The sequence below is a fragment of the Aphis gossypii genome, chromosome 3, assembly GCF_020184175.1.
Source record: "Aphis gossypii isolate Hap1 chromosome 3, ASM2018417v2, whole genome shotgun sequence".
Lineage (NCBI taxonomy): Eukaryota > Metazoa > Arthropoda > Insecta > Hemiptera > Aphididae > Aphis > Aphis gossypii.
This window is the reverse complement of record NC_065532.1, coordinates 26,160,163-26,176,600: the sequence shown is the minus strand read 5'-3', so window position 1 is coordinate 26,176,600 and position 16,438 is coordinate 26,160,163. Positions and strand designations below refer to the sequence as shown.

At 25.8% G+C, this 16,438-nt stretch overlaps 3 protein-coding genes across 4 annotated transcripts; 1 reads left to right on the top strand and 2 right to left on the bottom strand.

The window, feature by feature from the left end:
* Positions 1 to 730: 730 nt before the first annotated feature.
* LOC114131467 (oxygen-dependent coproporphyrinogen-III oxidase) lies at positions 731 to 5,731 on the top strand. The gene is made up of 7 exons (XM_027996692.2): positions 731 to 1,177; positions 1,360 to 1,528; positions 1,617 to 1,810; positions 3,106 to 3,250; positions 3,831 to 4,104; positions 4,170 to 4,339; positions 4,722 to 5,731. The coding sequence occupies exons 1-7, from the start codon at positions 1,095 to 1,097 to the stop codon at positions 4,815 to 4,817; spliced, it is 1,131 nt and encodes a 376-aa protein (XP_027852493.2). The 5' UTR covers positions 731 to 1,094; the 3' UTR covers positions 4,818 to 5,731.
* Positions 5,732 to 6,095: 364 nt separating this feature from the next.
* Positions 6,096 to 9,185, bottom strand: LOC114131500 (uncharacterized). 2 transcript variants are annotated; one of them, XM_027996733.2, is made up of 7 exons: positions 8,747 to 9,182; positions 8,455 to 8,677; positions 7,618 to 8,372; positions 7,407 to 7,547; positions 6,993 to 7,321; positions 6,742 to 6,935; positions 6,096 to 6,421 (listed from the first exon to the last, which is right to left on the bottom strand). In XM_027996733.2, exons 1-7 carry the CDS (start codon positions 8,921 to 8,923, stop codon positions 6,132 to 6,134), a joined length of 2,109 nt encoding a protein of 702 aa, XP_027852534.2. In that variant the 5' UTR covers positions 8,924 to 9,182; the 3' UTR covers positions 6,096 to 6,131. The 2 variants fall into 2 exon arrangements, with proteins under 2 accessions (XP_027852534.2, XP_027852543.2); XM_027996742.2 differs by having other exon boundaries at positions 6,279 to 6,434; positions 8,747 to 9,185.
* A 608-nt stretch (positions 9,186 to 9,793) lies between these two features.
* LOC114131329 (methyl farnesoate epoxidase-like) lies at positions 9,794 to 14,843 on the bottom strand. The gene is made up of 8 exons (XM_027996522.2): positions 14,626 to 14,843; positions 12,179 to 12,430; positions 11,972 to 12,123; positions 11,638 to 11,898; positions 11,278 to 11,561; positions 11,087 to 11,204; positions 10,873 to 11,014; positions 9,794 to 10,795 (listed from the first exon to the last, which is right to left on the bottom strand). Exons 1-8 carry the CDS (start codon positions 14,705 to 14,707, stop codon positions 10,605 to 10,607), a joined length of 1,482 nt encoding a protein of 493 aa, XP_027852323.2. The 5' UTR covers positions 14,708 to 14,843; the 3' UTR covers positions 9,794 to 10,604.
* Positions 14,844 to 16,438: the final 1,595 nt, after the last annotated feature.

The following is a 16,438-nucleotide window of genomic DNA, read 5'->3' as shown; positions in this document are numbered from 1 at the left end:
TGCGCCCTCTCCGTAAAACATTCCTTTATCCGCCCCTGATTAGGTAGGTAGTTAAATGTAGTTTTTCATCCCGTCTCACCTATAATTCTCCATCTATCTTTATCTCTATTCAAAGTCGATCATCTAGTTTAATTCACCACATCTCTCTTAACCGTGTCTGCCCACCTCATTTTTTGTATATATATATGTACCTATATGCGTGTGTGACACTGTATGTGCCATGAATATGATCTAAGATTCTAAGCAGTAAGACTAGTCAGAGCTTCAGTGAACCGTGTATTAGCACGATTGCCACGATTCATATACTTTAACATATTTATTAACTGTAGCTATAGGTTAGATTATTACTATACAATACATATTTATAACATGGGCGTAGGTAAGTGGGGGGCCTGGATTTTCAAACAACCCCCGAAATTAAAGATAAAAAAATTTTAAAATAATTATTTTAAATTAAACTTAATGTAGGTACATCAATACTAATGTAATTCTAAACCAAATCCCCCTGAGAAAATATTTCCTACCTACGCCCATCACTTATTGTATAACATAATAGTATAAAAACAATAATAATGACGTGATTTAAATCACGTAGTCCACAGTCGTGAACCAATAGCTATGTATAATACTATCACTAAAAAATAAAAGTAATTTTAAAAACAAGCCCGCGGCATTATCAACATTCCTTATCATATGACCGCCGCGCCAACTGGAATATTATCATGATTACCTAAATATTGTATTACGCAAACATGCACATTGCACAGTGCTCGTTTTGAATATTAAACGTCGCCACCTCTGGTGTCAGTGCATATACCTATCATGTTATAAGGATTATTTAAATTTAAAACATACTTACGTGTAAAATCTGACTGTGACAATAGTGACAAATAATAATATTATGGATTATAGAATGTCTATCCTGTCACAAGTGATAGACCAATGAACTCCTAGCACTAAACTTTATCACAATCGTAGCAACGAAAATATTTTTTAGTTATTCATAGTTTTTGTGCTGTGGAATAGTCACGTTTTAATCTGTGTTTTAATATTTTTATAAAAGATATATATACGTGACCTACGTCGTCAATACGATGATTTTAAAAGTCATATCTTCCACCATTAAGACGGCTTACACGGTGACGTGCTTAAAGTTGAAGGATGACAAAAAAATTAGGCAAGTACTTGTTAAAAATTATTTGTCTAGGTTTCTAAAAATTAATATCATTTAGCTTTTGAAACTAAGATCAGAACTGTATCTTGACATTTTTAATTTTAAATCTTTTATTCTGGAAAGATTTTAAAAAAAAAAATCCTGAATGTTGTTTTATTTTAATTGTTTGTAATCATTTATTGTAGATTAATCCCTGGAGCACTTATTGCATTAGGTGTATCATATAGTACTGTAGCGGCAAAATCATTAGCTATCGACAAATTCATGGCAGACACTGTTACAGATTTACAAACCTTAAATAGTAGACCTGAAGATATGAAAACAATCATGGAACTTATGATTATGAATATACAAGTAAATAATAACAAATTTTTATAAATTAATTATTAATTATTTTACTATACATTTATTCTTGTTTTATTAAATGTTGGTTTTATTTTAGGCTGAATTTTGTCGAGCACTTGAAAAAGAAGAACCAAGAGAAAAATTCAAAGTAGATCGATGGTTGAGACCTGAGGGTGGTGGTGGAGTTACATGTGTAATGCAAGAAGGAGAAGTTTTTGAAAAAGCTGGTGTTAATGTTTCTGTAGTTCATGGTAATTTACCTCCCAGAGCAATAGATCAAATGAGAGCTAGGTAAATGTAAATAATATACATAATGTATTTGTATAAGTATATAATATATAGACACTCAATTACCTCAAATTTCTTTAAATTTGATTAGAGAACATTTTAAGTTTAAATTTGAATATCTTAAATAATATTTCCACATAAACAAGTTTAAAATACAAATTTATTTAATTTGGGTATAAGAGTTATTACTGTGTTTCTACTACTTTATTTTAGAATTTTCTACACTTAAATTTATTAAAGTTTTAATCCATCCCTAATAACTAATTTATTCCCTACCATGTGTTAATAAGAAATTCTGTTTAGTTAATCATTAATATAATTTTCTATACTTTATTTGATTGTTTTACATTAGTGGTTATCAAATTTAATGATTCAATACCTTCTACAAAAGACAATACTTAAAGTTACTTATGAGTAAAAGAAAAGCTTTAATCAAGAAATAAATAATTATAATTAGCATTTATTACACAATAAGTAAACTATTCAATTATTATATTTATTAATGTGTATTATAAACTTTAATAAGTCCTTTATTGTTGTTTAAATAACCAAGGACATCACTGCTAATAAATCTCAAATTAAAATAATGAAAAAAAGTTTTAATATTGTTGACCTGTAGCCCTAACCTAAGTGAAACAACATCTTTTATACTTCTGCAACTCTAATTGGCCAAATGTATTGATTATAATTACAATTTTTTTCATTAGCTGTACTTTACCTATAAAGTTATACCACTACTGATTACTGATCACCGGTTAAGAATTACTATTCAACTATGTAATTTGTTTCTATTATTAAAAGATTTACTCAATTAAAGTGTGATAGAGTTGTATGTTAATTATAAATAGTATTATAATACACTATTTATAATCAATGGTTTTACCTACTTTTAACATTTTCAATTAATGTTTTTTAATATTCCATTCTTCAGTAATTCTAATTTAGACATCAGATTTCTAATAGTAATTCTTATACTGCAAGTTATTTATGAATAGAAATGTTGGTCATAATATGTATTGGTATTTTTTTATTATTACTATTATTTTTTTTTTATTAAAATTTAAATCATATCTAATAACTTATTAGTAATAAGTATTCACAAAATAAATCCATAATACCTAATGTCATTATTTAAATTTAACCATAAAATCTGATTTAATATTTACTCGAATATTTAATTAATATACATTATAACAGAAACTTTTACCAATATAAAGTAAACAATATATCAATAAACATTTCATCTCCAAACTGTATTTGTAAATTTCATTTTTTCAATTATGATTTTTTTATTTCAGAGGTAAAAATTTTAAAGGCGGTCAAATACTTCCATTCTTTGCTGCAGGTGTCAGTGCAGTAATACATCCTCGCAATCCCTATGTGCCTACTATACATTTTAATTATAGATACTTTGAAGTCACTTTGCCTGATAAAACAGTAGAGGTATATTTATTTATAATTATCATTTTTTCTTTTTATTAGAACTATATTTAATGATTTTGGATATCAATAATATTTTATTCTAAATTCAAAATAAATTAAATACAAATTTAATTTTAAAGCATTATTATTTTATTTATATAGAAACTTTATTTTTAATGTTTCAAATATAAATACATATAAGTTTACAGTTATGTATTTTTTAAATATTTAAATTGCTTGTTTGGTAAATTTAACATTTTATACTAATAGATTATTATTTTTCTTGATATTTTATTATAAAAAAATTTATATTCATCTATTTGTATTAAAATATGCATTTGTTTTTCATATACACGCTTATTATTATTGAATGGGTTACCTTTCAAATCATAAACATATTTGTGAATTCTGTAATATTTTTTTCATAGAATTTCTCAATTTTTTAACTTTTTATGCATACTTTATACTTTTTTTTTAGTGCATTAAATTCACATCCCAGCTTATTATTATCTATGTTGTTAAAATGTTAGATTTTATTAGTCATCATAATTTTAGATATATCATAAGTATAACAATTTTATAATTGGGTTTATTATTTCAGTGGTGGTTTGGCGGAGGTACTGATTTAACCCCTTATTATCTAAATGAAGAAGATGCAGTCCATTTTCATAGCTCATTAAAAAATGCTTGTGATCAACATGACAAAGCATATTATCCTAAATTTAAACGTTGGTGTGATGACTATTTCAATATACCACATAGAGGAGAACGAAGAGGAGTAGGTGGTATATTTTTTGATGATCTAGACTCTCCATCTACATTTAACTTTGTAAAGAGTTGTGCCCAAGCAGTCATCCCTTCATATATACCTTTAGGTATATAACATTTATTTATGAAATTGTATACAATATACAGTATTAATATAAACTTATTTTCATAGTACAAAAGCATAAAAATGATTTATACACTGACAAAGAAAGAGAATGGCAATTACTTAGACGAGGACGGTATGTTGAATTTAATTTGATATATGACAGAGGTACAAAATTTGGTCTATATACACCAGGAGCTAGATATGAAAGTATACTTATGTCACTTCCTTTGACTGCAGTAAGTTGGTAACATTTTGTTATGTATAATTTTCTGTTTGTTAATTAATTTAAGATTAGTTTTACTATAATTATTAAGTTAAAATGTCCATGTTTTTTTGTTTATTATCATCTATAAGATACATACAACAATGGTAATTTATGATAAATACAAATTTGTAAACGTTTATTTTGATTAACAAAATTATTCTAAATGTATTTTCAAAGTACATTAATAAATAGTGATATTAAACATAGGCGTGTATTAAAATGTATAATACATTAATATATTAATATAATATGATAAATCGGTAATTTATTATACTGTAGTTCTTACACACATAAAATTATATTAATATACAATAATTGTATTGACATTTTTAATTTGATTTATTTTATTATAGAACTGGAAATATATGCACAATCCAGATCCCGAAAGTAGAGAAGGAAAATTAACAGAAGTTCTAAAAAATCCAAAAGATTGGATTAAAATAGAATAAAATTACTTAGTAAGTTAAGAAACTTAATTTCTATTAATTGATATTCTAAAGAATATAGTTTTAAATTTGATGTTAGAGTAAATAGTATCAATTCAGAATAAGTATTCTGTCCGTAAATATTAACAGACAAAAAAGTATTTTTAAATTTGTTTTTCTGTATTACTATTTAATGACCATATATTTATAATGTTATTTATGTAAGTTAAATTATTTGATATATTAAATATATATTATATTATTGTTAATAATGAGGGTATTTTTAAATAAAATAATAGTATATTTTCTTAAAATATCAATTATTACTTATTACTTATTTGTTATTACATTTTTGGTGTATGGAAATTTTGTTAAAATTATTATTATTTTTTTATTATTAATCTATGACCTTGTATTTTATCACAGATTGAAATCGTTATTCGAACCTAAGTAATAAACCTTCATTAATTTTTTTAATTAATTTATATTTTAAATATTGTCAACATGTGTTAAACTATTTTGATTTGTTATTAATTTAAATTTATTTGGAAAAAGGTTATTAAGGTTGAATCATAGTTTTAACACATATTTAATTATGTATTAAAAACTCATATTTAAATATGAAGCCAATTATATTATACTAAAACTTGTGTGTGTTTAGTTTGATATATTATTACATAACTAGACAACTGAAATTTAAAAAAATATTGATGTACTCTAAGGTAAGTTATTATGTCCTGTTTAAAAAGAGTTTGTTACATGTTGAGCATCATGTTTCCTTGTACCTACAAATTTTGAATGAGATGTGTTCGTCCGAATTTTAGTAGAGTCCTGTTTGATCCTGATATCTTTATATTATTATACTTAGATGGTACGTAAGAGAAAACCATGTAAGTACCCGAAAAATAAAAAAAAAATGTATATATTTTCAATTTTTACTGATTTGTTTTCAGAACAAAGTTAATAGTTTTAAATAGCGGTTTCTATCTAACAAGCACTGGGTGACAATTAATAATTGTCAGCTACTATCTTGTCAGGGATAAGCATGAAACATGTCCTATATTGGTATATATTATATTGTAATACAATTTGTATAACCTCAACAATAAAGATGACCCTTTAACTTCTATAACAGACCAAAATTATCTAAAAAAAATAAATAACCATAAAACTGATAGTTTTTTTTTTTAGAATTAAGCCCAAAAGCCTAAAATAGTTTTTCTTCTATTTTTAACCTTTATTTAATCCAAAAACATTTTTTGTTTTTTTTTTTTGTAGTCACAAAACTAATAACGATAAATATATGTTTCAACTAGTAGGTATCAATTTTTATTTATTTTAATCCAAAAACAAGTTACTAAAAATATCATCATCAGCTGGATCCATTTCATTGTCTAGGTCCATTGGTTTATCATCAGTGCTAGCAAACAAGTCATCCATCACATCTTCACCAATAATTGTGTCTTCAAGGCCATGCTTATTTTCCAAGACAAAAGTCATAACAACATTATCACACGTAATTGTATTAACTTTGTTTCGATCGAATTGATCACGAACCTTCATTGATTCTGATAACTTCCCTTTATGTTCCAACCATTTTGAATATAAATACACAATATCTTCATCTCCTAAAAAAAAAATCTACAGAAATCACTTGAATGATAAACAATATAACAACAGAATTTGTTATCTTTATCAAATAATATGTTTATTTTCTATTACATTTTCTCCAACAACAAAACTTGTATTCTACTAGATATTTAAATTTAGTACCCATCATAAAAATTACATTCATATTTTTAATTTAAAATATATATAAATAGATAAAGAACAATAACATTTATTTTATCTACTATAGTAATTTTAACACTTAATCTTAGTTTATTTTTAAAATATGTATTTATAAATAAGAAGCAATATTACATTATAGTTATATTTTATGATTTACCAGCATTATATGAAAGTGCTTTTTTGAATGCAGCTTCACAGTCCTTTTCTTTATTTAACTTACTCAAAACTGTAGCTTTAAGTAACAATATTTTACCAATAAGAATTCTTCGTAAAGTTGTAATATTTTCGTCATAGTTGCTAGGTTCCGTCACAAAATCAAAACTGATTTTAGCATATAGACAATTGAAAGACCTTAAACCAGAAATGTTATAAAAATAACATCTATATAATTAAGGAATAGAAATCTACTTGTTTAGAGCTTCCAAAACTATATCAGTATTTTTATTGAAACCTGTTTCGGCCAATAACATGGTTCCAACCACATTAAAATTGTAACTATTCAATTCATCAGCCCAAAATGAATCACTCTTCCACATGCCATATCCTGGTTCATATTCTTCAACCAAAGCTTGGCACAGTTTAAAAGATTCTTCTAGTTTATGAGCTTTTATAAGAGCTATAGCAGCTTCATGTTTAAGCATAAACATTGGTGGCATCGTTACTAAGTCAGAAATATATTGATCAACCTCATTCAATTCCAAAAGACTTAAATAAGTAGAAGCTGATAATTTATAGTTCTAAAAAAATCATTAAAAATTATCAGTGGATATAATTAATTTATCTATGAATAAAACAATAAAAACAGTTTAAAAAATTACATACAGTATGCTCATATTTTTTTTTTGCTGCCAAGTAAAGTAATTGCCTCTTAGTCAAATCCGGTTGTGGATGTAAAATAATAAGTACCTTTGTAATGAAACTGTTGGATAATTCTTCATATCTATTATGTTCATTAAAATCTCCCTAAACAGCCATTTTAAATATTATCATGAATAATTAAGCATATAAATATTTTAAGCATTATTATAACTACCTTAATAGCCTGTTCCAACACCACCATTTGCATAAACTGCATGTTGTTCATTTCATAGTGCTGTGACATATAATAAGTCATTATATTATTAAATATTGATCCTTTTAATTCTTCAAATGACTGTATTGCCAAATCACTATTACCTATTTTTGAATGAGTTCTTCCTAGCAATAAATAACACCTTGATTTAACAAAAGTTTCCATTGGGTATTCAACCATTTGAGATAAATAACACAATGCCATTTCAAGCTCATCTAAATTGAAATTTACAAGAGCCTTTAAATAGCACATCAAACAAAATAATTCATCATTCTGATTCATGTATTGTTCCATTTTGTTCAGTATGCACAGGGCTTGTTGATTTTGATTTTCCAAAATGTGTCTTATGCACAAGGATACATGCCCACTAATAATTGTTGTTTTTATGTGCTCTGTGTCAAGAAAATCATTTATTTTTGAAAGGCCTAATTTAAAACAATTAACAACATGCCTTGGTCTTTTAAGTTTAAAAGCACATGTAATAGTTTTGATTTTATCTATCAACTCCATTGTAAAATCTACTAAGAGTGAAGTAAAACTACGTCGAGACAAAAAAATTAATAATAATATCTGTGAAATTTCCAAACATTGAACAACCAGTATTGGCTCTAAACTAAGAAACCTATTGGCCAAGCACTCTAGGCTATTAAGTATATCTTGTTCATTCCCAACATGTGATCCAAAATTTACAGTACTTTTTCCGTTTTCATGTAACACTGAAAATGGATAGAATTTAATTAAGTTTTATCATACTATTAATGCATATTGAATAATGAATATTTATTATAAAATACTAACCTTCGTGTAAGGATTCGCTAACTAATATTAATATTTTATTATAACAAAAATCAGGAATGTCAGTTGGTTTCAACCAATACCAATGCAAAGCATTACAAACAAAATTAATCCGCAACTCTAATGGAATATGTTTCTCATATAAATATAGTTGAGAAATATTTATAAATTCAGTCATCTTGCCAACATACTCAGTACTAACAGTACTAATTTCTGGTAAAATCCTCTACCAAAACAGTTAATTAAATTTAAAATATATTGAATTAAAATTTCAAAATGCATGATAGATACATACCAAAGAATTGCAAACAAGTAAATTGTTTCGAAGTATGATAAATTCAACTTCATCATTTGCAGTAATTTTTTGTAAATTACAATTATCAACTGTGTGTTGAATAAGGTTGCAGCAATCTGTAAACTTTCCTGTTCTGAATAAATCACACGATGATGATATAACATTGTTTATACTCATTTTTTAAAATCAATTTGAAGAAATCCATTCAATACAATTAACAAAACATTATTTTAAAAATGCCCACATACATATTATATAGGTAGGTACATAAATATTTAAGTCATAGATAACTAATAAGTGTTTAATATTTTAAATCAATGACAGAATTTAAATTTAAAAAAAAATTTAATAACAACCTACATGAGAAGATGCATTAAAACATTTAAAAATTAATGTATTTATTCTTATTTAAAATTAGTATTGTGCGAATGGAATAATGGGTAAAATTGAATAAATATTATCTACTGTAATCAAATATAAAAATTGGCGGTAAAAATAATTAATTATCAACATGGCTATAGATTATTATTATCTATAAGCTTAGATTGCTACCATGGTTATCTACTGAGCTAATGACAATTGACAAATGACAACCACTGATGACACAAGCCGGTTACACAATATGGTTACGTAGTACGTACTTTTATAGTCTTTCTCGTTTTTCCTTAACGCTTAACTTCTTATGACTTGGAACTTGGAACTTGGAAGTTAGAAAATATCTTTTAAGTCTCAAGAATCAAGACCGTGAGTTATATTATTATATTAACACATACGAGTAAATGGCCTCGGTTGGCTAAATTTGCATACATTATACAACTATTTATTCAAGTCTATAAGTTTATTTTATTAGATCGTATGACCAATGATGATTCATGGGTCCCAATTTTCCACTTGTTTCGAAAAACTTATGGGCGGTTCTGGTCGGTGATCATATTCATAACCATAACGGTTTAATTATTTATTATTATAATATCGTAGTTGTATTGAAATATATCATAGCCCATAGGTGTAGGTAGGTAGGTACTTGTAAAAATTAACACTCACCAATAGACAACAATAACAATTTATTGAACTATTAATTTTGTATTTGATTCGTGTATGTATAAAATAGCCAATAGGTAGGTAACTACTATAGGTCTGAGTTCTTAATTATTATAAGTGAATTAAACAAAATATTTTTACTAAAAAATTATAAGAACATTAGTTATACAATTGAAATTAAATTAACACAAAATTAGTATTAGTTAAACAACTATTAATTAAACATTTGTGATTTTCTACATAAGCATTAATTTGAATGAATCAATTAAAAAAACTCTATTAATCATACCTACTTAATACTTATAGTTTATTATAACATGTCAACCTCTCGATATCACTGCTGTACACAATATTGAATCAGTTATATATAACTTAATTAATTCATCCGGTTTCCTCATTTGATCGTTCTTACATGGTTTCATATACCTAATAAATTATTCTTTATCTTACTTCCTAATATAAATTTTACTGTCTAAATAAATAAGTATAATATAAATGCTAATATGTCAATAAAATAAAAAATATTAGGTACATAATACATCATTAGTAATTAAATTTGAGTATTCACGAAGTAATAAATCTAAAAAAAAAAACCATACTTATCAAATATTTTAAAATGTGTAATAATTTTAATGCATTGATGTAGAAATTGTGTTGTAGTTTTAAAGTTTTGTAGAACAATGTATGGTACATACCTATGTATTATTATAAGTTTAAAACTAGTAAATATATATTATAGTAAGTACTAAGTATTACTGATTTTTTAAAGATTATTATTCATACGTGATACAAATTTAAATTATTATCAAATTTTATTTTAATGACTCAAACAACGTCTAGGTATAAAAATAGCAGAAAATGGAGATGGAGAAATAGTGACACCATCTTGAGGCTTATCTGGTAATTGAACTCCATTTGGTATTCGTATCTCAAAATGTTGAATTAATTTGGCGATGAACATAAATATATTGGTCTTAGCCAATATCTCGCCTAAGCATCTTCGCCTACCTTCAGTTTAAAAATTCAAAACCAACCGTTAATGTTTTGTTAATGTAATAATTTATAATAAAAATATAAGTACTCACCAACACCAAACGGCATAAACCAACTGTCATTTATAATTTTTCCTGTACCGTCCAAAAATCTTTCCGGTCGAAATACTTTAGGATCACCCCAATGCTGTTCATCCATATGAACACTCCATATACTCGCCAATACTAATGTATCCTAAATATTATTTTCATAATAATTATTTCTAATACTTATAAATAGGTATATTTAATACCAGTACTGTCATACTTTTGGTATTATGTATTCTTGTAGGCTGGTTTTACGAATAGTTCTATGAGCGATTGCTAACGGCGCCACGTTACTATGTCTCTGAACCTCCATTAATACAGCTTCAAGATAATTCAATCTGTGCATAATTACCATTGGTATTAAAAATATTGTTAGAATAATTATATATAGTTAAGTCTTAAGTTCCGTACTTGTTTTTATCTGCAAGATGAATTTCTCGATCTCCAATTACCGCATCTAACTCTGCGTGTACTTTGGCTTGTATATCTTGATGTTTAAGAAGAAGTAAAATAACGAATGATAACATACTGCTTGTGGTTTCTGAGCCAGCTAAAAATAAATCCAATAAAATAACAAGAAGCTGTTCTTCTGAAAATGACCCGGGAGATTCTTTGTTTTTCTCAATTTCCTTTAAAAATGCACTTATAAAATCTTCCTGATCATTTGCCATGTATTTGTGTTCTTCTACTGATTCCTACAAGATATTTGATATAAAATGATGATTAAAATAAAATCATTTAACTAATAATCCAACTATAATTTGAAATTACTTTTAAAAATGTATAGAACTCGTTTATTATTTGTTTGAGGTATTTGTATCCAGAACATTTGGGAGCTAAAAATCGAATAAATGGCATCTGGTTTAATATTCCTCCTGACATATCCAACATTCTGAAACTGTCATGTACTAATTCCATAAGTCTTGCAAGTCTACGGTCATTCAACGCAAATCTATGACCAGCTAACATCGCCCAAAGACCGTTCAAAACTGATACGTCAAATAAACCATAAACTTCAATTGGTTTACCATTCTAAAATTAAATCCAATACAGTGATTATATTATTCTTTATTTTAATTGTAAAAACGTATTTATATACACACACCTCACATTTTCTCGATATATCTAACATGATATCGTTAACTTCTTCAATTATAATTCTTTCCATTAAATCACCGCCAAATCCCATTTTCCGTAAATGTTGCATGCAAAATTTTCTCTGTTCATTCCACGTTGGTCCATCCACAAATACTATACCTTATTTTTTAAATTTTTTAAATTAATGAGCAATGTTTAGATATGTTGTACTCACCTAATCTTTTATAAAAAGCTCTGAATCTGAAAAAAAATCCATCTGGTCGGCCATCAAAGTCGTCTTTACACAATACTTGCCGTACTGCATCATACCCAGAAACAACTACTGCTTCTATTCGGCCAAGTTTAACAGAAAACACTTGTCCATAACATTTTGCCAACTCGTCCCAAACTAAGTGATAGAATCCTAATTTATTTCTGAGCTTTCGTATTTCTAGATAGTTACCAAGCAAAGGGACTCTTGTAGGTCCTGTAAACATTTTGTTCATTCATTTAATAATTTTCTTTTTTTTATTATTTACAATTTTATTTTAACGTTCAATATTGATTCTTAATATAATTGTATCAAATATTAATTACTACATTAAATCATTCCGCATTCAATATATAATTATATGAGTTCAAATATAAATGTTATAAATGTATTTATGTATATCACTATAGTATACATTTATATTTTATTGTATAGAATATTTGCTTAGAATATTTATGATTATTATTTTATCTACGAAGGAATTATTTTTAATAAATTACTATTTACTAATGTACCTACACAGTTTTAATATTATGAATAGAGATGAAAGCCTAAAATAAATATTAAAATAAAATAATTTGTTATATGTATTATTATTATTATATTACATAAGTAATATATATTGACATGGTATATCTTTATTAATATTTGGTAGATAAATAATAATAGTCTATACATATATACGACATACGAGTATTATATTTTTTATAATTCAAAAACTGCAATTTTGGTAGGGGTGCGTGCTCTTCTTTGGAATTGGATATGGTATTTTTACTATAGTCTTTCATAAAATATCCATATTTATTCAAAATTGACAATGAACCTTAAAAAGAGATAACTAAATATACTTCTTAGTTCTCGGTTTAGAATTGCTTAGGTATTTATATAGGTTTAAAAATACACTGCCTATTGAAAACATTATATTTATTCTAACACTTTTAACCATATATTATGTAGTAAAGAACATTATAAAACGTTTAAATTTACACCAACTATTTACATTTAATAAAAATAAATTATTACAAAGTGGTATCTATAACGGAGTCAATGACTATTGAAGGCGCAATGAAAACTTGTAGGCCTCCAACATAATGCACGTTATCTTTAGGTACGACCGTTAGACGAAAGAAAATAACAAACCCATTATTTGTTATCGATTACCTGCGATCACCCAACATAATTTATACATATTGTTTCTTTTAGAAAATAAACGAGGTAGGGTTAAACATCCTCTTTACACCTGACCTATCTCAAGATCTAAACTTGTTTCTAGGTCAACGGTTTTTTTTTTGTCTTCCCTAAATTAATGATTCTCAAACAATGCTACACCCCTTTAGATGACAGCCACCAGGTGCATTGTTGCCTGTTTGGTATGCATAACATTAAAATTAATTCATTTTATTTTGAACGAGTAGCACCCACACGATTTACGGTACTCCTTGGTACCTATATGAACATATTTTGTTATGATGTAATATGAAACGAATCAATAAAAAAATCATTACCATAAGAAAGTTAGGCCTCTTTTAAAACTGTTGACCTTGAGTATAATTTTATACGTATTAACAGTTCAAAATCTTCAAAATTACTTTATATCGAATTTATTTGAACCTAATTTACATCTTTAATACTGCGTATACGAAGTATAAAATATTTGTTAAAACCAAAAGCTCCGACATATACGAACATACTACATTGTACATGCGTCTCTTTCAATCATAATTTGTTCACCTACAAGATTTTACGAGAAAATTGTTGAAAAGAAATATCAAACAATTATTGTATGCAGTGCTTAAAATGGATTATTTGAATAATAGTCTGTCGATTAACTGATATGAGAAACTGATATGTATTCTCAGCAAAAAAATATTAAGTAACAATAAAAAAACAATATTTATTTTATTAATAAGTAGGTACTTAAAAATTATCAAAATGTAATAAAATAAAATGTTAAGGAGCCCAATATTATTTTTAATTAAAAATTATTAATGTATATTAGAATAAACTGAAAAATAAATAAGCCAAATATTGTTGGGTTATATACAATTTGAATAGCAAATATAATAGGTACTTTTGCTGAAGATGTAGTTTAATTTATTATAATGAATTCAGTAGAATCTTTAAATACACTTAGGTAGAAATTATAATTATTTCAAAAAAAATGAATTGACAAAAATATTTCTTTAAATAGCTATTGATTAATTTAAAATATCCAACAATAAATATATTATGCAGTTATACGTGTAGGTATTTAAATACATAAAACCATAAAAATATAATATTAAAAAAATATATATAAATGTTGCATAAATAATAATAATAATTTACACCTACATAATTATTATAATATAGTGTATCGTGAAGTACATACTATGTATAATATAAATCTATTAATAATTTAAGAGTCTTACCAATTGGATATTTGTGCGGTGTAATAATATCTAAGATACAAATAATAATAAAAACAGAAAAAACTGCGACTATGAAAAACATTTTACACTGATGATTAAAATTATTATAAGACGTAGGTAGGTAGTGTTTTCTGCAGCGTGGTGTCTATACACTGAAAGAACGGATTGAGGGAGAGATGTTAACTGGCATCCAGTTCATTTTTTAAAAAAACTATATTACTTGGAAGGGGTCTTCCGCTTATTTCCTTTTATTTGTTCCTTTATCTACGATTCTCTCTGTATTTTGGCGATCTTATCCAAAACCATTCACAAATAAATAGAAATACTTTTTGTTGGACACTGAAGACATATTTACATAACATAACAAATTATATTTATACACACATATATATAATATATATATTAGTATTATATGAATAATTTAAAAAATGAAACTATTTTGATTTTTAACCAAAAACATTGATTCATCTGAAAACATAAATTATCATACTAAGTGAATAAAATATATTGTTGAACAATAGTATATGATGTAAATATACATTAGTATATACTATATTTTACAGTCATCTATTTCAGATTTTTACAAATATATACGTCTTATAATACCTACTTGCACTTTACTATAGATTATTTTTAAGTGAACAATTGTATTTTTTTTTTTGTTTATTTTATATTGGAGCAACTAAATAAATGCTTGCGGATATTAAACACCACTAGGTCTGGTTTAATTTTAGCACTCTCAGCTGCTAAAAAAATCAAACAATTTTTCTTTTACCTATTGTTATCACTATTTTATTAATTATTTTTATTCATAATGTCTACATTTTAAAATCCACAATACTATACTATCACTATGGTTAATAATTAATAAAATCATTAGGAATATTTCTATAATTGTAAGGATCATGCGAGTGGTCTATAATAAAAGGTGCTTATTTGGGTATGGTCAAATTGCACTTGGGCTAAAAATAAGTATTTCAACAAAAATATCATACATTTAAAGGTTAGAGTTGTTAGAATGGTTAGGTATAAGATTTGTAATGTTTATAAGTTTTTGATGTTTTTAAAGGCGGATTTCCACTATACACATTCGACTAGTGACAAGCATTTGCATGTACACGTGATCGTTCATAGTGGAAACCCGCCTTAAATTTACCCCTTTTTTTAACGAGTGCAGTTCGACCATTACTTGTTTTTTACCTGAATATAGTTCAATCATTACCTTTTTTCAACTCAAGTGCAATTCGACCATTTTTTTTAGGTAATATGTGCAATTCGACTATCCTGATTTATTTGAACAATAAAAACACATTATAACCTGATATAACTAATATTAGAATAGCCAGTATAGGCAGTATATAAGGTTCATCGGTACATGTCATAGATTATCGAGTGTACCTTGGTACCTTGTCATTGAGTATACTTTTTAAGTCACTATAATGAATGTTATAAATTTGAATTCAATAATAAATCGTTACATACGAAAAACAATTTTAAGCCAAAAACAGTCTGCTATATATCATATACTTTTATATAATATATATGTATACCTAGCTATGTTATTTCTATCTTTTTAAGTATAGGTAATTAATACCTAATAATATAGTGAGTTGAATTGATATTTATCAAAAACGTGCACGTATAAAATTATGTGAAATGTATATATAAATTTTTAATACAAATACTAAATCGTCAATAATTTATAAAATTTATGTAAAATCTTGTATTTCAATTTCAAGTTTTTTGAACAAACCCAAAAAAAATTATTAACACAACAAAACTAAATAAATTCAAAAATTTAAGTTAAAAATTA

Excerpts from the sequence above, each read along its gene's own strand:
- LOC114131467 (XM_027996692.2), top strand. The coding sequence starts at position 1,095 with ATGATTTTAAAAGTCATATCTTCCACCATTAAGACGGCTTACACGGTG. Across the intron at positions 1,178-1,359 it reads AAGGATGACAAAAAAATTAG|ATTAATCCCTGGAGCACTTA; the intron begins GCAAGTACTTGT and ends CATTTATTGTAG. Across the intron at positions 1,811-3,105 it reads ATAGATCAAATGAGAGCTAG|AGGTAAAAATTTTAAAGGCG; the intron begins GTAAATGTAAAT and ends TTTTTATTTCAG.
- LOC114131500 (XM_027996733.2), bottom strand. The coding sequence starts at position 8,923 with ATGAGTATAAACAATGTTATATCATCATCGTGTGATTTATTCAGAACA. Across the intron at positions 8,678-8,746 it reads TACTTGTTTGCAATTCTTTG|AGGATTTTACCAGAAATTAG; the intron begins GTATGTATCTAT and ends CTGTTTTGGTAG. Across the intron at positions 7,322-7,406 it reads AAAAAAAATATGAGCATACT|AACTATAAATTATCAGCTTC; the intron begins GTATGTAATTTT and ends TGATTTTTTTAG.
- LOC114131329 (XM_027996522.2), bottom strand. The coding sequence starts at position 14,707 with ATGTTTTTCATAGTCGCAGTTTTTTCTGTTTTTATTATTATTTGTATC. Across the intron at positions 12,431-14,625 it reads ACCGCACAAATATCCAATTG|GACCTACAAGAGTCCCTTTG; the intron begins GTAAGACTCTTA and ends AAATGTTTACAG. Across the intron at positions 11,562-11,637 it reads AGTTCTATACATTTTTAAAA|GAATCAGTAGAAGAACACAA; the intron begins GTAATTTCAAAT and ends AATATCTTGTAG.